The sequence below is a fragment of the Gopherus evgoodei genome, chromosome 1 (genome assembly GCF_007399415.2).
Source record: "Gopherus evgoodei ecotype Sinaloan lineage chromosome 1, rGopEvg1_v1.p, whole genome shotgun sequence".
Classification (NCBI taxonomy): domain Eukaryota; kingdom Metazoa; phylum Chordata; order Testudines; family Testudinidae; genus Gopherus; species Gopherus evgoodei.
The window spans coordinates 272,937,322-272,959,795 of NC_044322.1; the positions used below are offsets into that span (position 1 = coordinate 272,937,322).

Sequence of the window (22,474 nt, forward strand, 5' to 3'; positions counted from 1 at the left end):
CAGAAAAGGTGTCCACTTGCCTTCACTACACCACCCTCTACTCTCAAGGGCATCTGCACTCCTTTTGCACTTGTGAATGTCAGTTTATGCCCCAAAAGCCCACTTCCATCTGTGACTAGCCCAATGATCAGAGGGAGAATAAGCAGACAGCTGCACACCGTGATCCATCTGTATGACCTCCCCAATTGTCTATTGCACTTGTCTCCCAGGAATAAATTCATCCACCCTGCACAAAGCTGTTACAGGCAGAAATCTTGCTGTTCAGCAATTCCAATCTCCAAACTACACCTTCCCTCTGCCCTACTGACCAAGTCTGTTCTAATACTCAAATTCCCTTTTGGAATTGGCCTAAGACCTCATCTGTCTGACTTCCTACACCAGCTATAATCCACCAAGACGATGCCATAAATGGGGGAGGCTTGTGAGGAGAGCAGCTCTTTCCTGGGACCTAAAGTAGTACAGAACATTCATCCAGAGGAGTAAAGAACAATGGATCTTGCCACTCACCCCCTTACTTGCATGCAAATCTTCACTCAGTGAGTGAAGAAGCAATTAGCTAATAGGTCCAGAGATCACTGCTATTTAAGTAAATGAAAGGCTTTCAGAAAATGAGCATGAGTACCAAGCACTGTAGGAGATATGGTATGTTTCAGGGAATTAAGTTTTAGGTAGTCAGCCCATACAAGCAGAACACTTGTTGGAAGCACAGTAAAGGAATACATGCAGTGCCAAGTGGAAGACTTGCTTTTTAGAATGGGGTCTGAAATTCACTTACTGGCAACAGAAGGGTCCCAACTGCAGCAAGGGTTAGGGGGAAGCAACTCAGCTGTGTAGTTCCAACTACCCTCTTAATTTATTGCTGCCTTTTGAAAGGAACAACAGTAAAACATAGTTGGGACTCTGGGAATTGCTAGGTGTATGCTAGCACATATTGCCTTACTTAAATTCCAATACTGAAAATTAGAGAACTTTTCCATTTCTCTGACACTGCACCAATGCAAGCTTCAATCTAGCCTCAACTCAGAGGGATATAATAGGTAAGACAGCACTGTCAGTGCTATGATTTGCTAATCATTCATGGCCCTGTGTGCATAGAGGTCACAATGCAATAACTAGTGTATGAAACTGACACCACCAGTAGTTTTTATTGGTCAGACTTCAGCTGCTTGGAATCCAGTTTTCACACAGCCAAAGTGCCTTAACATACAAAGATGAATCTGTGTGACAAGCATCCTCTCCTTGAAGCCAATTCCTAGAACATGCTCAAATGTGCTCCAAGCTACCAAGTTCTGTAAAATACAATACCTTTCTTTCCCATTAGCAGCCCTGTTAGAGCAATGTTTGGTCAGTGTTGCTATACTTCATTAGAGAAGCTGGTGACAGCACAGAAGGGACTTCATAAATTCAGATGGCTGTGCTAAGATGAATTCTAGACTTCCTTTGGATTAAATCTATGAACTAGTAAGAGCCAAGCTTAGACATAAGGAGCTGTAATTACATTGCAGGAATGGTTCCAGGGACTTAAGCTTTGCTTTCATGGTTTGAGATCAGCAGAAGCACCATCCAATGGAATTTTAGCCCCCACAAAATGGCTGCTATTTAATCATGCAAAACACATTACAGTCCTGGCTCCCTGCCCTGCAGGCTCCCACTAACTTTTTGTTCCCTGCTTTCCTTTCATTGCTGTCAGCAAAAGTAACTGAATTTGGTTCCTGTGTTTAATGCTGCTCCTCAAGTAGAAACTAGAATGTATCTGCATCAAGATGGAGTAAGCATCCCAGGCTGCAGGAGCCTGGGTTTGTCTGTTCCTGATAGAGAGGAAGCTGGGTTGTGTATGGCCAGTAATAATTATTCATCTAATATTAAAACCAGCCCTCCTTCCCCTTAAGGGATTGGAAATACAGCTTTATTCAGCAAGATGGCCTCTCCTAAAATTGTGACCATTTTGGCCAAGCCACCTGTAGAACTGAGCTTGTTTTGCATAAGACTACAGTCCATGCACTGTATTACAGCATCTCACTTCAGCACCATAGCAGGTGGTTGTTTTCAGAGGACAGCAAAGGATTAGAAACCAAAAGCTAAACTGCTTCCCAGCAAGCTGTCACCCTTCCATCTTCATAGCAATTCATGTAACAGAACTCCAGCTCTCTTGGGCTGGACTCCCATCCTTTTATCACCAGGGTTTACAATGGCTTGAAGAGCCAATGTATTCCCCTCATACTTTGGTTCTCTCTCATGCTCAGACAGCAGCACCTCGTTTTGTGCCAAGGAGATATGAACACTTCCACTAAAGGAGAGACAGGCCTTTGCTTACACCTCATTACATTTCTCAAGTCAGGAGACTGGGTGTGGTAGGGAATTACCAGTTTCTTCTGGCCAGACAGCACCACTATAACTCAAGATTGTTTTTTTCCAAGACAGCAGACTTTCTTTGGCATTTGAACCCAATTTTGCTCTGCTTTCCAGGATGTCAAAGTCCCAGATGGGTTTGTGGCTGTTGGGCCCGCAAAACAGGGCAGCCCTTCCACGTCTGTAGTTTTACTTGCCAGTTATCAGCTTGACCTGGTGGGGAGCAGACAGGAACATGGAAGCCCTGCCTTCTTGTCCACTGCCTGGAGGGGAGCAGGGCCCCAGCTGGCTCTTGCAATCCCTGAAAGCATCCATCCTGTAGGGTCTGTGCAGAACAAGTTCTGACTGCTGTTAACTGTTTGTCCACCAAGAGAGGAGACCCAGGCCAGGCTCACTGATAGATCCCTGTCCAGAGAGGAGGAAACAGAATGAGATAAGAATTTAAGAAGGTTCACAGGCAAGTAGATAAGAGTGAACATTTGATCCAACTTAGCGGTCAACTGGGGGGGGGGGTGTATTCAAAGGAGAGGGAATATCTGAGTATCTACTGGAATCCTCCTTTCCTCCCTGTCTCACAATGACCCTCAGAGGTCCAGCCTCCACCCACAAATACCCCACTCCATCACTGGGAAGGTCCAGTTTAAAGGAGCACCAGCACTAATTTATAGAGTTTTGCCTTTCTACTGTGCACAGGCCTTTAGATCAGAGTTCTTTGGGGGAAGAGATTGTTTGGCCAAGGCTATTGTGCAGCAATAGCTGCACTTCTATTCCATGTGCACCAGGCAACCTCACTTGCTGTTTTCAGTCCCCTCTTCAGAACTTCATCCCAATGTTTATTACGATGACAGACACCAGATACATATTTAGTAAAGCTGATCTCAGTAACCTCATCCCCCACCTTTGTCGTCATTCTCTGTGTTATCTCTAATTTAGACAGTAAGCTACTTGGAGAAGAGGCAATGTCTCTTTAAAATGCCATGTACACCTATGGTGCTGTATGAATTATACATAGTTACCACCAGAGTGTAGGGTGCCTCTTTCTTCTGAATCTCTTCTGTGGCACCAGAGGTGGAGGCCTCCGTGGAGCTTGGACCTGTAGGAGATGTGTCAACAAAGTTCTCATCCACTATCCGGAAGCGGATCTCCTCCCCCGTGTCCATGTACAGGTCATGAGCCCCTTCTTCTGTCTCATATTCCCACACCCAGACCTGCTCTGCTTCATCGCTGGCCAGCTCAAGTCAAGGCAGTAAAACAAATCATGAGTATCCAGTGGTTTTCTCTCACTCAACAGACCATTCTCCCTGAGAGCCCTCAGAGCAGGAGGCTTGTGGTTTGAATCCCAGTATTCACCCTCTTCACATTTCTCAAACTGCAAAACACTTCTCCAAGCAGCTCTAATATTCAGGCCCTTTTATCTTAGCTTTACAGCAGCAAAAAGGATAATCAGTGCTCATGCTTCAAGGCATAAGATAGTCACCTGGGATGGAGTCAAAAAAAGAATTCTCCCACCATGTATCCAATTGGCCAAGTGCATCATGTAGGGCAGGGGAATTGGAGGCAAGTTACAAGACTGGAGAATGTCTATGCTGTAGAAAAAAAAACAAAACCCAGCTGTTTAGGTGACTTTGCCATTCATTTCTAACAGGTGGCAGAGTAACCCTACAAGACCCACTTAGTGTGACCCCAAAGGGGTTAGCTGTCTAACGCTGATACCTGACTGCATGGGACTCTGAACCAGGCATGATACTCCAACTGCTGCACCTGAGCCTTTTAGTACAGTAGGGGGCATGCAAGAGTTAAAGTAACAATTAAGAACTGTAGCCACTTCCCTCCTTTATTTAAATATAAAAGTCAATGTGAGAGATGGTTAGAGGATACAACTTGGCTGGCTGCTGCAGGGACTCTGGAGGGATGACAATGTCATCGAAGAAACCAAGAGAAACTGCAAAGCAAAGAATCAAATTAGGAAGAAAAGGATCTTGCCATCAGTGATGGAGTACATTGAAGTGGTATGATGTCAGCTTGACATCTGGTCTTTTTATTTTTAGTGTGAAGTACAGCAAATCAGTTGCTGTGCCTGCCTAAGTCCCCCTAGCAGATCTATAGCTCTATTGATAAGTGTTTCTCTCTCTCTGTCAGTTGCTGTGAGAAAGTCCCTCAAAACAAGAAAGGATAGTGACACCCTGACCATAAACTAATTACTGTCAAATCCACAAAGTAAACAATTTTTTCACTAACTTCAGATACTGGAAGGGGTGACAGACGCTGCACATATCCATAGAGGGCAAGAGAATTCTGACCAATGTGATAATATACCCTTTTTAACCAAATGACTCTCTGAAGCTATGCTAAAGGAATTCCAGACAAAGCAAACCTATGCCTCCATCTGCCCAGGAGCTTTAGCCACCTGCATAATCTAGTGGATCCAAGCTCTTCTGGGATGTGCACATACACGATTGAATAAAGGAGGTTTGTGGGTCTGGGCAAAACCCTCAAGCAAGAGGGCCCACAGCCTGCCCCCAGGCTGAAACTAGCATTTTAACTAAGGGCTTGTCTACACTGGCAATTAACAGCGCTGCAACTTTCTCGCTAAGTGATGTGAAAAAACACCCCCTAAGCGCAGCAAGTTTAAGCACTGTAAAGCACCAGTGTAGACAGCGCACCAATGCTGGGAGCTATGCCCCTCGTGGAGTTGGGTTTTTTTAGAGTGCAGGGAGAGCTCTCTCCCAGGGCTCTGCTGCGACCACACAAGCCACATTAAATTGCTGCCGCAGCAGAGCTTTAGCATTGCCAATGTACACTAGCCCCAAGATTGCTCCCACTCATTTCACTCTTGTTCCCTGTCAGGCTTTTGCTGGAATCCACATTTTCGCTGGAAATCCCCATTTTGCGCTGAAACTGCTGAGTTTCAGTGCAAAAATAAAACCACCCTAATGAGAGTTTTTTTGCTTTTAGCGCTGATGTGCCAGTGAAGATTCTAGATTGCTTTGATGGGTCTAATTGCCTTCTGGAGCTGTCCCACAATGCAGAGCGGGAGTGGTCGCCCTTTGAAACTCAGCGGTCCTGCCTGCAGGTATGTGCCCCTCCCCTTTAGCTCTGTTCTGATGGCCAGTTCTCTCACTGCTCTGGGACACAAAACAAATCATTTTTGTGGAATGCTCCTGCTGCCTCCCACAATGCAAACAGAGGCAGGCAGGCAGAATGTGCAGTGCAGAGTCAGGGATAGAGGTAGGGGCTGAGGTTGGGGTCTCCCCCTCAACTGGTTGCTTCCGGCAGCTGTCACTCTCACATATCCACCCCTTTCACAATAATGATTTGCTTTGTGTCCTGGAACAGTGCATAATGGGACAGCTACCACAGTGCACTCCTCTCATCTGCGATGAAAGTACTGCATATGTAAACATGATCTGATGCCTGTGGAAAATAATGTGAACACAAACCAGCACTTTTCTTTTAGTGCTCTTCTATCACCGACAAAACTGTCAGCGAAAAAACTCTGCAAGTGTAGACATAGCCTTAGTTACTGTTGACCCAAGCCAAACTAGAAATAATGATTTGGGGTTGAATATCTCAAACCAATCTCACAGCACAGGGTGCTGGACTCGACACAATGCCCGACAGCTATGGTCTCCCTAGTATTAGAAGTTGCAATTTACCATGAACTCCATCCTGACTGCAGCCTTTAATCTCCCCGATCAGAATCTCATCCAGAAAGGGATGGAATACCACATACCGGAAATGCACTGGAAAGAAGCAAAGATACTAAGTCTGAGAAAGTCACATACTTAATTTCCTCTGGGCGACAGCCATTTAAAAATAAATAAATCTATCCCACACTCCCCAAATCTTGTATCTGATGTTTCTTTAGCAGCTTACATCCCCATGCCAACAATATCAGCACACTCAAACTCTCACAATACTTTTAAGTTCTCAGGAATCATGTGGTGTGCATATAAGTGGTCTAAGTAATTACACAACTTTGTTACTGTAACAATCACTGGCCTATTGTTTGCCACATTTGCTTGTTATTTTTTGTATTGGACTGTAAACTTCTTAGAGCAGAGACTATTTCTTTCTGCCTAATACAATGGGGCCCTGCTCCTCCTATTGGGCATTACTACAGTACAAATAAATAAATACCATCAAGCTCCTATCAGTAGATCTCAGAGAACTTCCCAAAGGTCAGTATCATTATCCCCACTTTACAGAAGGGGAAACTGAGGCACCGAGAGTGGAAGTGACTTGCCCAAGCAGGCCAGTGACAGAGCTGGGAACAGAACCTAAGTCTCCCGAGTCCCAGTCCAATGCCTAAGCCACTAGACGACACTGCCTAAATAATACACTTTGCCATTAAAAAGCAGCTGCCACTGAGGTGAACTGCAATACACCTCTACCGCGATAGAACGCGGTCCTCAGGAGCCAAAAAATCTCACCGTTATAGGTGAGACCACATTATATCAGAGTAGGGAGAGGAACCACTCCCCGCCCCAGCTCACCTCTGTCCAGGAAGGGATGGGAGAAATTGCTCCAAAGTAATTACAACCAACAGAGAGAATTAAAGTTATCACAGAATTTTGGAAAGGCTGCCCCAGGAATCTCTATACCAATATTTATTACTATATATTAGACTGTGGGAGTACTGCAACTATGCTAGACACTCAACACAAAGAGACAGGTGCTTGTCCCAAAGACCTTATGAATTAAAAAACTAGAGGGAAGGGATGGTGAAAGATATAATATACAAGCAAAGTGACCAGGGTGGGGATTACCTGCTGAGGCGGATTCTCTTTCTGCTTGTTAGGTCACCCCCCACAATAAAGCTCCTGAAATCCAAACCCCTGGCTGGTTATTCTGATGATTGGCAAAGCAGAACATAACCCAGCTTTGCTCTTCTGCAGGGCTGATACTAACCAAACCAAGTCTTTCTGCAGTGTAAGTTAAAGAAATAAGACTGTGGTGATAGGAACAAAGGTGGACACACATCTGGAAAGGCCAATTTTAGACAGTGTCACTTTTCTCATCACAAATGTTTTGATGTCTCAACCCCTTGTTACCAATTAGGAACCTGCCTGGCTATTGGGACGCCATGGGTGTCAGAGGGGCACTGCAGATGCTTTCTGTAATAGATGGTATTTACCTTAAGGAGTAGCTGAGATGCAGGCAGCAGGATAGCGGTAGTGAGCGGTGCTCAGACGCATGATAAATTCTACTGCTTACAACACGCCCAAGAGTCATATACAATTTCTACTGCAGGGTACCCAATACTCAATGACAGATACTGAAATAGTTTTCTCTGTCCAATGGAAGGGTGGAGGTAAAGCCCACTCCATTGGCTATTCTGGAACACAGGTGAATTAGCTTAACTAGTCACAGGCAAAAAAGCCTTTGTTAATACAGAATTGAGGTTGCAGGAGCTCAACACTCTCCTGTGCATCTCTTGCCCTTCCAGTATGGGGGAGTTTAAGTTTTCAAATGCAAATATTGCAGAACAAGGCAGTGGGGTGCTAAGGCCCCTTTGCACAAATGTTAGCACTACAAGAAAAAATCCTCAAACATCAGAAAATGCAATTAAGGCCATACTTCCTACACAACATAACCTTCATTCCGCCCTCTTGGATGCCCACCATGAGCAGTCCCTCAGGCAAATCACAAGAGGAGGCAATGGGGTTGGAGGCCTCCCTACACATTTTTGTCCAACTAGCAGCAAGTAGTTCCCACAGCAATGGTGCTGCTCAGAGGGTATGAACAGGTGAGCCACTTTAAAGTTGCAGTGAGCACACAGAAAACAACAGCTTTTGACAGGGCAAGTGATGTCCTGTGATGCTCCTCTTGGGACCCCTTCCCGAGTAGAATTAAGGTTGTGAGGTTTGAACCATTCCTGCAGCCTTCCTAGTATGAAAATTAGAGACCTGGGAGAATCCTGAAAACCACACAGCTTAGGAAAAGCAGTAGCAGACCTTTAGTGTGCGATGCACCATCCCCAGGAAATATGTACGAGTCTTCCAGCTTTGTGATGTCATATAGACAGATGCAGAGGCCAACATTGTACACAACCTGTTCAGAGAAAAGCCAATGAGCAATAAATCCCTGGAATCTAAAGTTGTAAATCCCCTCAAATTTCTTCCCCACGCCAGTCTCAGACACAAGTTTTTAAGCAGCAAGCTCATGTAAATGGCCAACCAGATGGGTTGCCACAGGAGGAACTGGACAAGAGATCCATGTGCATCAGACCAGAGCACTGTAGAGGTGCAGGACTCAGCTCTTGCAGGGAAAAGACAGTGCGCAGTCATCACCACCTTCTAGGGACCCCTCTGGCTTTCTCAGAGATATCGGAGGGCATGTGTTGACCTACTCCAGAAACAGCTCTGCTGCAACCTGAGCCTTTTAGGAGGTTGCCAAAGACAGGAAAATGGGAGAAGTGAGCCCCATGAGTGGCTTAGATAACCACCCCTCCACTGGATGAGAAATGCAGCAATTCCAGAACTAGCTGTTCCAAAGGCCAGAAACTCCCCTTGCTGGGTAGTCATGCCCTGGAATCCCTTTCTGTAAGGGACATGCTTCACTCAGAAGTTTGTGAAGACAGTTAGCGCAGGTGAAGAAAGCCTTCACCCCCCCCCCCCATATCAGGCTACACCCATCATAAACTCTAGACCCATCACTGCTACTCAGGTCAAAGGGAGCTTGCCTATATCATACAACGTAGGTATTTTCAGAATACTGAAAATACTAAAGATGTCAGTACACCCTACGGGCTTGGGGCTGCCTCTCAAACCAAATTACAAATAGAAGAAACCGAGCAGGTCCCAACTTGCCCATTCATCCCTATCAGTGGAAGATGATTCCCTACAGTGTATTAAATGTCCCAACAATGGGGCTTCTGCCATTCCTTTAGGAGGCTGAGGAGCAATCTATCAGAAATATTTTCTGATGTTCGGTTCTGCTTAGTTTTATCCTAAGTCAAGTCCCTAACACAGGGCTTTGGAGCGGAGCCTGGAGCTGGAGCATGGACCAGTAGGTTTTTGCCCAGAGCTGGAGTAGAGCCAGAGCGGAGCAATTAAATCTGATTGCACCAAATCCCTGACCTGAACATTCCCTCTCTTTCTTGGTTGTTCAAACACTTGCAGACATCATCCCATCTCAAGTCACTGGTGGCCAACCGAGATATGTTTAATAATCGCTCCACATAAGTCACTCTTCACAGCCCCCGATCATTCTTGTTGCTCTTCTCTGAACTCCCTTCAGTTTATCAGTTACCTGTGTAGAACTGAAAGCTGCATTCTAATCATAGTCCCAGCAGTTCTATATACGAGGGGCTGTGACCTCTCTGGTCTGTGGTATGATGCCTTTTTATATGCTGTACCAAATCTCATCTGCTTTTTGTTGCCAGATCACACTTCAAGTGCTTAGTGCACAGCAGTGAAATACTATCACCCCACGGTTTCTTTCTACATTACTGCTTTCAAGGTATTTCTCCCTCTAAGATGTGTAAGTTGGCATTTTTCCAGGCTGAGTCTCCTCTATTGCTACTTCCTACTCCTGCCAACTACTCTAAGTTCCCTTCATTATTTCTCTGCCTCACCTGGCATCCTTCTCAGTTAACTATTCCCTTGGAATATCATTACTGTGCTCTTTACCCTCCTTCTATATAATCTGAGATCACATTAAACACAAGAGCCATCACCTTCTCCAACTCTGTAATTTTGATCATTACCCTTTGTAGATGGTCCCTTAAGTAGTTTTCAGTCTTTGTAACGGTCTTCATATACAAACCATTCTGCATTTAATTTTTTGCTGCTTACATGGCCAACCACAGCTGCACAAAAATCTGGTTCATGTGTTCAGTGCTCTAAGCTTTACCTTGTTAGCTAACTTCTTATTTAGCTCTTCTGCAATGGAGTCATTGAGTTTCATTTCAAACTGCCATGGAGGAATCCGTACCGTATCCATCATCTCCACTAGAACAAACATGGTGGCTAGCAGCAAGTGTCCCTGGAGAAAGAGAGCAGAGGGCCAAGAAGGCCTGGTCTACACTACAAAGTTTTGCCAGCATAGCTATGTCGGCTAGGAGTGGGGAGAGGAGGGAAATAAAAAAAAATAAAATAAAAATCAAACATCCAGCTGATAGAGCTATGCCGGCAAATCCGTCAGAATGCACACAACTATGCTGACAGAAGCATGCTTCTGTTGGCATAAGTAACGTTGCTTGGGAAGGTGGTGTAGCCAGGGCCGGCTTTAGGAAGTGCGGGGCCCAATTCGAACATTTTCAGCAGGGCCCTGGCAGGGATGACTTAAAAAAAAAAAGTGGAAAAAAAAGCCTTTCATTTCTTTCATATATTATTTACTTTCCATAACTATACGAATAATAAAATTATATATTATATACATTGCATCATATATGCTGTTGATTGGCTATTAATGACCACCGTTTCACATGTGTTGGTCCCAGCTGCTCCCTGCCCCCCTCATTGAAGCAGGTGTGCAGGGTTACTGCCCTGGAAACTGCAGGGCAGCAGTGGATATGGGGCTGCCTGGAGGCAGGGCAGGGGCTGACTGGAGGTAGGGTCTGGCTACAGGCAAGGCAAGGGGGTGGGGCTGGTTGGAGACAGGGGGTGTGGGGTGGGCTGGCCTCAGGCAGGGCCACAGGGGGGTGCAGCAGGGGTTTGTAGGGCTGGAGACAGGAGTGTGGGACTAGCTGGCTTCAGGCAGTGGGGTGCAGCAGAGGTTGACTGGAGACAGGGCAGGGGGTGCGGGCTGGGCAGGGGGTGCAGGCAACAGTGTGTGTGGGGCTGGCTGGCTTTGAGCAGGGCTGCAGGGGTGTGTGGCAGGGGTTGGCTGGAGACAGGACAGGGGTTGGCAGGGGCTGGCTATGGGCACGGGGTGCAGAGCTGGCTGCAGGCAGGGGGGGCTGGACTGGTGTGGGCAGGTCAGGGGGTGCAGCATAGGCAGCTGGAACCCCAGCCCTTTAAGTAGCCCCCAAACCCCTTCTACCCCGCCCTGGACCTTTTAAATAGCTGCGGGAGCGCTGGGGAATGCATGAGGGAGGCGGGGCTATTTAAAGGACCGGGGTGGCAGAGGCAGCTGGAGCCCCGGGCCCTTTAAATAGCCCCCGGAGCCCCTCACTGCCCCAGGGCTCTGGGGGCTATTTAAAGGGCCCAGAGCTCCAGCTGGGGTCGCGGGGCTTGCAGCGCTCTGGCTGGAGCTCCAGATGGGAGAGCGGGGCTTGCCGCACTCGCTGCCCCGGCCGGAGCACGGCAAAGTCCCGCCGCCCCGGCCGGAGCTCTAGCTGGGAGAGCGGGGCCACGCCGCGCTCCCGCTGGCGCTTCACTCAACGGAGCGGGACCATGGAAGACCCCGGGGCAGACCGCAGCCGGGGACCGGGGTAAGTAAGTAAAAAAAAAAAAAAAAAAATTTAAAAAGGTGCCTAAGGCGCAGGGCCCCGATTCCCCGGAATCGGCCAAATCAGCCTAAAGCCGGCCCTGGGTGTAGCTATGCCAGGAGAACTCCCTAGGCCAAGGCTCTGTTCTGCAGACAAGCTCTAAAAGCAGAAGGACCCTTTCAGATCGGGGTGGGCCTAGGATCCTCCAACAGCTCGGCTGGGTGAAGTGTCTGGGAAATCGTTCAGTATCTGCACTGTAGATACTTCATTCACATGGAATGTCTATAAAATCTGGCAGGCTCGGTAAAAAACTGAAGTGATTCAGCTATGGAGCAAACTGATCCTTTAGATTCACTTTGCTAGAGGTGCTGCCCAGTGCACCCCAAATGTAACTTTCTATTTTTCCACTCAAGTCTCCAGCTCAGTCCTCTATAATCATGAGCTCTTTGGGACAAAGATCATCTCTTCTTTATATACATGCACAGTGCCTACCATCTGGGCTTCTAAGTACTACCCAATATGACAGCTGAGAAAGGGATCATCATCATTGCTGAGGAAACATCCACAAGACAAGCCCAAGCGTTAGTGAGGATGTGTCCCCTGCTGGCTGTGAAAGGAAGGGCTCCTGAGAGAACATGATTGAAGGGAACTTTGGTTTTTAGCTCATCCAGAAGATTCTGCACCATTCCACTACCTGCCTAAAGGCCAGATTAGGCCACTGTAAAAGATGGCACCTGGCCATTGTCATAGAAAAATGATGTTCAATTGTGGGTTGCAGGAAGAAATGGCATTCATTCATGCAGACTTAGGAGCAACTCTTTGAATCCACACTGTCTAATCTCCCCCCCACATATAGGAATAAAGGAAAATCATTTGCTTTTTTAAAAAAGCAGTTGGTAATAACTAGTAAGCTGATGGGCGCATTACAAATCCCTAAATTAGATACTGTAGTTAACATAAATTGATCCTTAATTACAATATGCCAGATGCTCATGTGCCCCAGTGTTAGGTAGTTAACAATTCTGGGCTTTTTTCCACGTTTGTAGACATGCCAATCATTTGTAACACAGTACTTTGAGGCTAGTGCCAACCCACCTCTGCCCCTCCCCTCCCAAAGAGATACATTCCCTCCTACCACCATGAAAACTTAAATACAGCTCCAAACATAGGAAGGAGATGGGCTAACCTCTTAAAATGTCATTACTGAGCTAAGCAGTTAGGGTGATAGATTATTTTCTCTTGCTGCCATCTGAGGTCCCCTAAAGATTTTTCTTCTAGCATTTTACTTGCCAGAGGAGAGAAATAAGAGTTACATGTATCTTAAGATTTCCCTGCTGCACCTGGATAAGTCAAACCTGACAACACAGGAAAGGGACTTGGACAAAAACTGAGTAGTATGGAAGTGGGATAGGACAGTCAGTGTGGACTAGTCACTCCAGGGGTAATCAACAGGCAGACTGTGGGACACAGCCAGACTACCAGTCACCTTTGAACAGGCCTCCAAAATATTTTAACTTACTTATCATTATTGGGGATTTATTATTTTCGTCTCTGTAACCTGTATCTTGACTATACCACGATGAAGCAATGCGGACCTAGACAAAAACTAATGCTCTACCCCGAGTTACTCCTAGCGCAGCCCAGTGCGGGTTTTTACATCGGACACACGAACTCTGGGCCAGCAAAGGGGCGCCGAGCTCTTCCCCTGGAGGGTGGTGGCTGCAATTCAGCCTCGACTCCCCTCTCACACAAGCAGGAACAACGTCCCCGCTGCAGTGCGGGGTAGCTGGGCAGGACACGCTTGGGCGAGGCCCCTCGGCTGGGGAACCCGCCACCGCCGGGGGATCCGCGCAAACGGGCCCGCCGCTGTCCCGAGGCCTTTCCCCCTAAAGGAGCTGCCAGCAGCCTCCCCCGCCGGCCGGTCCCCGCGCGCTGCCCCGGCACTAGCCTCACCCTGGCGGGCCCGGAGAGCGGCGCAGTGTCCGCGCGGGACAGCAGGGCTCGCGCAGCGCCAGCAGACCACGCGCCCCCGCCCTCTTCTCCCTGCCCACGGGGCTAACGGGCCCGCGCGTGGCCCACCGGCGCGCGAACCATAGAGAGGGGAGTGGACGCTATGATGCCGCAATGCATGGCGGGACACAAAGACGGCTCCCGGAGGGCCAACCTGATTCCTCCACAGGGAGCTGCCCCGAGGCCCCTTTGAGCCCCCCGCACGCACGTGGCAATGGCAACACCTCCTGCAGCAGCAGATAGTCCCGCGCCGGGTCAGCCTCCTAGTTACCGGCCAGGCGACTTCCGGTGGGCAGGCCAATCGCCTTTAAGGGCGGGTCGGATGGGTTGATTGACATCCGGAATCTGTATCAGGTGACCAGGGCTTCCCCAATCCCCGAGCGAGGAGCAGAACGGGTCTAGCGCTGTGGTGGGGGAGGGGGAGTCGCTGCAGGCTGCGCCATTTTGCCCTTGGTTTCGCGCCCCGCCGGGCTGCACTGACCTGCCTGATTCCCCTTGGGTGACCTGATAGCAAGTGTGAACTATTGGGATGAGGCGGGGAATAGGAGCCTGTGTAAGAAAAAGACACAACTATCAGGACTGTCCCTATAAAATGGGGACATCTGGTCACCCTCGATTCCCCCAGGCTTGCGGGGCAGTGAGTTTGCATCCCTGCCCTGTCAATGCAAGTTATGCTGACAATCAAAAACCAGTATAATTACATCACTTCTGCATGTTCACACAGTGCAGCTTCTGTTGGCAGAGCACATTCACAGTTGGTGCTTTAGCATCGCCAGAGACAGCAGTGCACTGTAGGTAGCTATCCCACTGTGCTACTTGCCACCTTTTCCAGCGAGGAGTTGTGGGAAGGTGGAATGGATTACAGTGCATCATGGTGCGGGCTCAACATCCCATGATGTAGTTTTTTCCAACCCATCATTCCACGGGCTTTTGACTGCATTTTTCAATGACCACTGTTTACTGTGTGCCCACCATCTCTGTCTGTCTGAACGGATGGATCCTGCACTACTCTCTACTGTTGAGGTCACTCTTATGAACATGACGTGGCTGGGCATGCAATATATCATGAGCTCCCAGTCTGAACAGGAATCAGAGGTGCCTGACATGCTGTGTGGAAAGAAACACTGGATCACTTTTGGCATTTACAGAGCAGCTGCACATGGTGGACCATCGCTTTTGGGTTTGGGAAACAAGCACTGAGAGATGGGATCGCATCGTTATGCTGGTCTGGGATAACAAGCAGTGGCTGCAGAATTTGCAGATGCAGAAAACCACCTTCTTGGCACTGTGTGTGGAATTCACCCCAGCACTGTGGCACAAGGACACCAAAATGAGAGCTGCCCTTTTGCTGGTGATTGCTATATGGAAGCTCGCAACAGACTGGTCCATCACAAATCAGTTTGGAGTCTGAAAGTTGACCATTGGGGCTGCGTTAACATAAGTGTTCAGAGCCATTAATCGCATCCTGCTACTGAGGACTGTGACTCTTAGCAATGTGTGTGAAATAGTGGATGGTTTGTGGCAATAGGATTCCCTAACTGTGGCGGGGCGACAGATGGCATGCGTATCCCAATTTTGGCCCCAGACCATCTTGGGATGGAGTACAAAAATAGAAAGGGTTACCTCTCTGTTATTGCAGGTGCTTATGGATCACCATGAACATTTAACTGACATCAGCGTGAGGTGGTCCGAGAGGGTGCATGACATATAAATCTTCAGGAACACTGGCCTGTACAGAAAGCTGCAAGCGGGGACTTTCTTTCCAGCCCAGAAGATTCCAATGGGGGATGTTGAAATGCCCATAGTGAACCAGGGAGACCCAGCATACACCAAATTCTCATGGCTTATGAAGCCTTACCCGGGAAACCTGGACAACCACAAGGAGTGCTTCAACAATAGGCTGAGCAGGTGCAGAATGACGGTAAAATATGTCTTTGGCAGATTAAAAGCACTCTAGCGCTGCCTTTATGGCAGTTAGACCAAAATGAGGAAAATATTCCCATGGTCATAGCAGCCTGCTGTGCACTCCACAATATTTGTGAGGTTAAGGGTGAAAAGTTTCCCCTGGGATGGAGCGTGAGGGATTTTGAACAGCCAGATACCAGTGCTATTAGAGGGGCACAATGAGTGGGGGGAGGTACTTGAATCAAGGAGGCTTTAAGGCACCATTTTGACAATGAGCTCCAGTAATGTGTCTTTCTATGCAGCAGTCTGCCAGGCTTTATTAACTTGAGGCCTTGCATGAAAATTTTGATGATTCCTGACCGTGATTTGCACTTAGAAATGATCAAATTGCCACAATGTATTAATTCCAGCAGCAACTACCGTGTGTAGGAGACAAAAATTGGTTATCTTTCAGAGAGTATGTTTTTATTAAATACCAATTAACACACACAAAAGGCTTAGTGGGAAGGGAGATAACAATGAAGGGCAGTGTAGGCTCTTATAGCTGTGTGTAAGTCCAGCTATCATTTTGGAAGCTGTCCAAAGGGATGAATGGGGTGCTGAGACGGGCCGGGAAGTTGCAAGGAAGGTGTGGGAGGAGTTTGTCATCAAAGCAGGAGAGTGTGACAGGTGGACGCCCTTCTGGGATGCCCCTGATGTACTGGGACTTCACTGAGCCCGCCTGCTCTGCTAGCCTGTTCCCCCTTTCCTTGTTTTGCTGAATCAGGCTCTCTGGCCATTGGCAGCACAAACACAGGTAGGGATGCACCAGCTGTAGAATCACACCGAGTCTGCAAGCAGCTCTCCATGGGGAGATTCAGCTAGGAAATTTCCCATGACTCAAGTGCAGCTCCCCTTGTGGATCTTTGGAGAGGTGGAGCCCCCTGGTGTAGGGTTCTGTCTCTTCCATTCCATTATGGCCAGTTCATGCTTCATTTCTTTGTCTTTCCATTCCAGGGCTAACTTCTGCCTGGCTGCTTCTGCTTTCATTTCTTTGTCAGCCTCCAGCTGTTTCAGTTCCATGGCTCTGATGTGCAGCCTTTTGCCTGGCTTCTTCTGCCTTGGCTTGCATCTCAATGGCTAGCTTCTGGGCTTCCATTTCCTTATCAGCCTCGAGCTGTCTCAGTTCCATGGCTCTCTGGCGGACTGCTTTTTTCTCATCTATTTCCATCTGTTTTAATTCCACCTGTGTCTTATGCATCCTTTTGTTTTCTTCTACGTGCAGCCTGTGGAACTCCAACTTTTTGGTAGCTTCATTTTCACTCATTTTCCTGCTTCTCCTGTCCCCACTTCCCTTACCCAAAATAAGCAAACAGAAAATAACAAACCAGTAACAACTTTATCTGTTCTCTAGCCAGTACACTTGAAACTCACTTAAAATCCCCACCAGTGTCTAAGAGTAACAAGCTGTGCACATTAACCTGCTTGCTGCGCCACTGATGGGTTGGACCCCCCACCCCCGCATCAAGGACGCTACCTGATGTACTGAGATTTCAGTGCTCCACTAGCCTGGTCCCCCTTTCCCTGTTTTGCTGAATCAGGCTCTCTGGCAGCACACACACTAGTAGGGAGCACCAGCTGTAGAATCACAGAGTCTGCAGACAGCTCTATGGGACACTATGGGAAAATTCAGCTAGGAAATTGCTCAGCGCTCAAGTACAGCTCCCATCTGGAAAGTACACACACAATAGTATTGTCTTGCGCTGTAGAGAAATCTATACAATGTAAGCTCATAAATTTACCCCCTCCCTCAATGTGGAGGAAGATATGCACAACTTCTCACCCTCCCCCAATTATAAATTGCACAAACTGGGTTTTATAATAAACAAAACCAAGTTTACTAACTGTAAAGGTAGATTGTAAGTGTTTTTAAGGGATAGCAAACAGAACAAAGCAGATTTACTGAGCAAATAAAACAAAACACACAAACAAGGCTTAATAGACTCAAGAAACAAATTACAAAAATTTCTTACCCTAAATGTTGTTTTAGGTAAGTTGCAGAGTTTCTGTAGCTTAGAGTTCCAGTTATTTCTCTTTACAGACTAGATTCCTGTCTTAGGGTATGTCTACACTACCCATGTTACAGCGCAGCTGCGGCAGTCCTGTGACATGGGCAGTGTAGTCATGCTTTATCGCTGGGGGAGAGCTCTCCCAGCGATTTAAAAAAAACAAAAAACAAAAAAAACCCACCCCAAACAAGCAGTGGTAGCTTTATCACTGGGAGCGTGGCTCCCGGTGATAAAAGCACTGTCTATACTGGTGCTTTTCAGCACTAAAACTTTTGTTGCTCAGGGGTGTGTTTGTGTGTTTGTCTGTGTGTGTGTGTTGTTTTGTTTTTTGTTTTGTTTTGTTTTGTTTTTTTAGCCTCAGTCTAGACTCAGCCCATGCCTTCCCCTCGGCTAGTTCCTTTGTCTCTTCGGGTACTTTTGGCCATCTTTCTTCTTGGGCAGGAAGGCAATGGAGAAGAGTCTTGTTGCCTGACTCCCCAGCCTTATATAGAATTTACATAAGGTGGGAAGCCTTTGTTTTCAGTGTAAAAATATCATCAGTGTCCAAGGTGGTACTTTTTACCAGATGACATTATCACCTGACCTTGCAGTGTCAAAACAACCATGAAACCAGGTTTATTTGCAGTCTGCACAGGAAGGAACTCCTGAAAGAGGGGGGATCCCCATCTTCTAAGACTCACTATCTTTTTCCTAATAGCTCATTGAGGCTGATTGCTCACTGTCTGGTGGGCATCTCCAAGTATAACCACACTTTTAATAGTTACATAGTCAATATTCCTAACTCCAGATACAGAAACGATACAGGCATACAAATTGGATAATCACATCCAGTAAATCATAACCTTTCCAGTGATCTCTTACATGAACCATCTTGCATAAAATATGTCTTAATTATGCTATATTCATATCATAAGTATATTTCTATAAAGGATATGGAGCATCACATCAGAGTTTTGTCGGCGGAAGGAGCATTGTAGTCTGTGCACCTCCACTGTTTGGTTGATGAAATCTGCCTTTTGTCAACAAAACTCCGTAGTGTAGACAAGGCCTTTACACCAGCTGAAACGCTGGCTCTTAATTTTAAAGCGTCCTAGTTTCTGCTGTGCAATTCTTCAGCAGTGGATTCTGCAGCAAACTGAGTAGTTGAAGAATTGGGGAAACAAGGGGCTCTGCTAATGCCTGAAACTTGCCAAAGCAAGATGAAAAGAGAAGGCTTGAGGTGTTTGAAAAAAGCTTTAAGGAAAACCAAGCATCTCAGCAGCTGCCAGTCAAAACCACAATCAGTGCAATCGCTTTGATGCTAACACTAAGTTCTTCCCAGTAGTATGCAGCAGGAGTGTTTCTGAATTATTAGATACTGTACTGTCTTGGGGAACACAGGTGGGAGTAGGATTGGGATTAGTGTTTCTAGGCTTTATTAACATGTTATTTTTCTGTAGTTGGGGTTTTCTCTCTCATTTAGTAACTATCCTGTTTCACTGGATTTTTTTTTCTTCATAAATATTTGTGGTCTAAATATTTTCGGTTTTTTAATGGGGGATGATGAAGGCTATAAGTGTGCTTAGTGAGGGCATGTACTATTCAAGTTTCCACCTGCCAGGTGAGTACCTGAGTCCTTAGCTACAGCACCCCCTACTATCCCAGTCCCGAGCTCTCCACACAGCTGTTAATGTACCTCAAGCCTTATATGCAGCACCCCTTGCTATTTCTGTCCCAACCCACACAGCTCTACAGATGTACCTTCCTGCTGCCCTACATCACCAGCTATCCCAATCCTAGCCCCACAGAGCTTTGCTAGTGCACCTTGATTGGGATCTGCAGCACCCCTTGCTATTCCAGTCCTTGCCTTACATAGCTCTCAATGCACCATTGCTAGGATCTGTAACTGATGCACAGTTGTTTTGTTACAATTGTATGTTAGTTTGCTCCATCACTATCTTGTGCTGGGATGTGGCCCTTTTCTCCATCTCCCCATGCTCTTGCCCACATCCTTCTCCCAATAGTATGGAATAAAACATTTCTACCTCATAAGAGGAAATAGAGGTACTGGAATGGCAGAGAGAGAAGATCACTCTGGAGAGTTTTGTATAAGAAACAAGACAGTTAAGTGGGGGCAGCAAAGGAGAGAGGAAGGTGAATTAGGGATAGGGAAAGAAAGTGAGTTAGGAGCATACTAGAGTCTGTCAAGCCTTTCGTCTCTAGATCACATTTGGTCTAATCAGGCCCATGTTGGTAATAACCAAAAATGGTCAGTGTGCAAAGTCTGCTCAGTATCCTGTAGGAAATGGGTTTGTGGGTCTCAATTCAACAAATCACAAAACACACCACCACAGCTGGCGCTAATTGACAAATCGGCACCCTCTGCCAAGAATGGGCTGGGGCAGAGAGACTGATCTCTGTTCTCATCCATTATGGTTGTCCCCTCCAATAAGAAGGTGTGCTGGAGGGAAATGATGTGTGGCAGATGCTTGCATTGCTTTATCTCTTCTATAGGTGCACAGAGGCACCCGGTGCTCCCAGCCATCAATGCAGCACTATTTATAACTAAGGCTAAGATTTCGTCATGGATATTTTATTAAAAGTCTCGGACAGGTCATGGGCAATAAACAAAAATTTATGGACACCTGTGACCTATCCGTGACGTTTCCTAAAAATAACTGTGACAAAACAGGAAGTGGGGGGGTCCAACACCACCACTGCTGCAGCTCACGGCAGCTGTGGGGTCCCCCTGCCACCAATGGTGGCTTGGGGCCCCAGGGCCAGTGGCTAGGAGTTGCAGGGTACCCCTGCTGCAGTTTGGAGCTCTGGGGCTGGTGGCTGGGAGCTGCAGGGGGCCCTGCCACCTGTGGCAGCTGAGAGCTCTGAGGCCCCCACTGGCTGACAACACCAGCGCCCCGGCCCCAGGGCTGAAGCAGAAAATGTCACGGAGATCTCTGGAAGTCACAGATTCCATGTCTCCTGTGACTTCCATGAGACAATCATAGCCTTATTTATAAGCAGTATATTCACTTTTTAAAATGTAAAACAAAACAGTCCCTACCCTTGCAGAGTATTTAGGGTGTCTTTACCCATGTTCTGGTAGCACCTGAGACGTGTATAGTATTTAGTTCTTTGGCTAAGATACTGTTATGCTGGGGGTTGGGTGTGATCAGAATCGTAGAACTGGAAGGGACCTTGAGAGGTCATCTAGTCCAGTCCCCCTGCGCTCATGGCAGGTCTCGCTGAAACTGGTGGATGTATCACCCAGGCTTCATTCAGGATTAATGTAAGAAATAAGTAAGCTCCTTTTGGAATACTAGAGTTAAAACACTAGGAGCCATAGCCCAAAACACCAGTCACATGAAAGGCTAGTCAGAAGGTGAGTGATGTGGGTAGGAAGGTTCCACTGGGGAGTTATGACAATCTGTACCCTTGCTCATCCTTTTTACAAAACTGATAATACTCATACAAAGTATACCTAGTGAGGTATCATTTGAAAACTCATAATTTTCTGATCATTATTGCCCTGGTAAAATGTGATTTTAAAATTCTAAGATTCTATTGTGTGACATTGCGGAGACATGCTCCAAGTTTGGAAAAGCAGGCACAGACTAGTTCCTCAGAGACAAAAAGCAAACTGACACCTCAGCCAGGTATCAACAAAATCAAATGGACTGTCACCTGGTTAAGCAGTCATTATTTGGCAGGAAAAAGGGTGTTACTCCTGTGGGAACTCTGCGCCAAAACATTAAAAATTCTGCACATAACATTTTAACATTCTGCAAAACTCTGCATATTTTATTTGTCAAAATAACACAATATAATCATGCCAGATTCAATTATGTTGGTAATTTATTTCAAAATAATTGTCAGCAAATATGTCTCTAATAATACAGAAAAATAATTCAGGAGATTTTCTTTTTTTACAAATAGATTCCTCATTAGGTAAATTAATGCATAACTTTAAGTAATAATTCATTTAAACTACAATACAGAAATGTATTTCCTGCATCCCTCAGAAGCAGTGCAAAGGATTGGTGGAATCTGGGAAGGAAGGAGCTGAAGAAGAGGGAAAGAGCATGGAAATGAACCTGGAGGGTTGTTGGCATTGGTGGAAGAAGTATGGAACAGTTTTTTTTATGCAGGGGAGGGTCTGTTGGGGAGCCTCCTCCATTCAGACCTTGACTGACCCCTAGCCTCTCCCATTCAGTCAGGCACATCTGCCCCTGTTCCCATGTGTCCCTGCACCTCCCTCCCCCTTGTCCCCATATGGCCTTGCAGCCCCCTCCCAGTCAGCCCCTAGCACAATGCTGTTACCCCACTAGCTCCTGAACCCCCTGCTCCAGTCTATCCACCCCAGCCCTTCTGAACCACAATCTGTGACCTCCAGCAGCCCCGTGTATTCCAGTCTGTCCCTCCATATCCTGTGCTTCCTAACCTGGCTCCGTGGGCAAGGGTACTGTTATGAATGCAGCCAGCAGCTGGCTGTTACTGCCTGTCAGCTGCTGCTGTCTGTTCTGGTGCCACAGTAGCCTCTGGTGGGCAAAAGCAGAACTGCAGCACTTCTTGGGCAGAATGTATTTTCTGTGCAGAAAAAAATTCTGCACCAGACAAGAATTCTGCATGTGCGCAGTGGCGCAGAAATCCCCCAGGAGTAGGGTATGAGCGAGACATTTACATCTTCGCAAACACACTTGCTGTTGCCTGAAGCTCAGTTGGAGATGATTCGCAATGAAGAGAAATGCTATAAACAGGGAGAACAGAGGACCCAAGTCACCTCTGTCCTCTTATATCTACTCACAGCATC

At 46.9% G+C, this 22,474-nt stretch overlaps 1 protein-coding gene across 6 annotated transcripts; it reads right to left on the reverse strand.

Annotated features, from left to right (window-relative positions):
• Nucleotides 1-1,126: 1,126 nt before the first annotated feature.
• Nucleotides 1,127-14,028, reverse strand: POLR3H (RNA polymerase III subunit H). 6 transcript variants are annotated; one of them, XM_030547386.1, is made up of 7 exons: nucleotides 13,944-14,028; nucleotides 10,207-10,338; nucleotides 8,307-8,403; nucleotides 6,006-6,092; nucleotides 4,228-4,291; nucleotides 3,366-3,573; nucleotides 1,127-2,754 (listed from the first exon to the last, which is right to left on the reverse strand). In XM_030547386.1, exons 2-7 carry the CDS (start codon nucleotides 10,315-10,317, stop codon nucleotides 2,701-2,703), a joined length of 621 nt encoding a protein of 206 aa, XP_030403246.1. In that variant the 5' UTR covers nucleotides 10,318-10,338; nucleotides 13,944-14,028; the 3' UTR covers nucleotides 1,127-2,700. The 6 variants fall into 6 exon arrangements, with proteins under 6 accessions (XP_030403246.1, XP_030403238.1, XP_030403271.1 ...); XM_030547378.1 differs by having other exon boundaries at nucleotides 13,890-14,028; XM_030547411.1 differs by having other exon boundaries at nucleotides 13,960-14,022.
• Nucleotides 14,029-22,474: the final 8,446 nt, after the last annotated feature.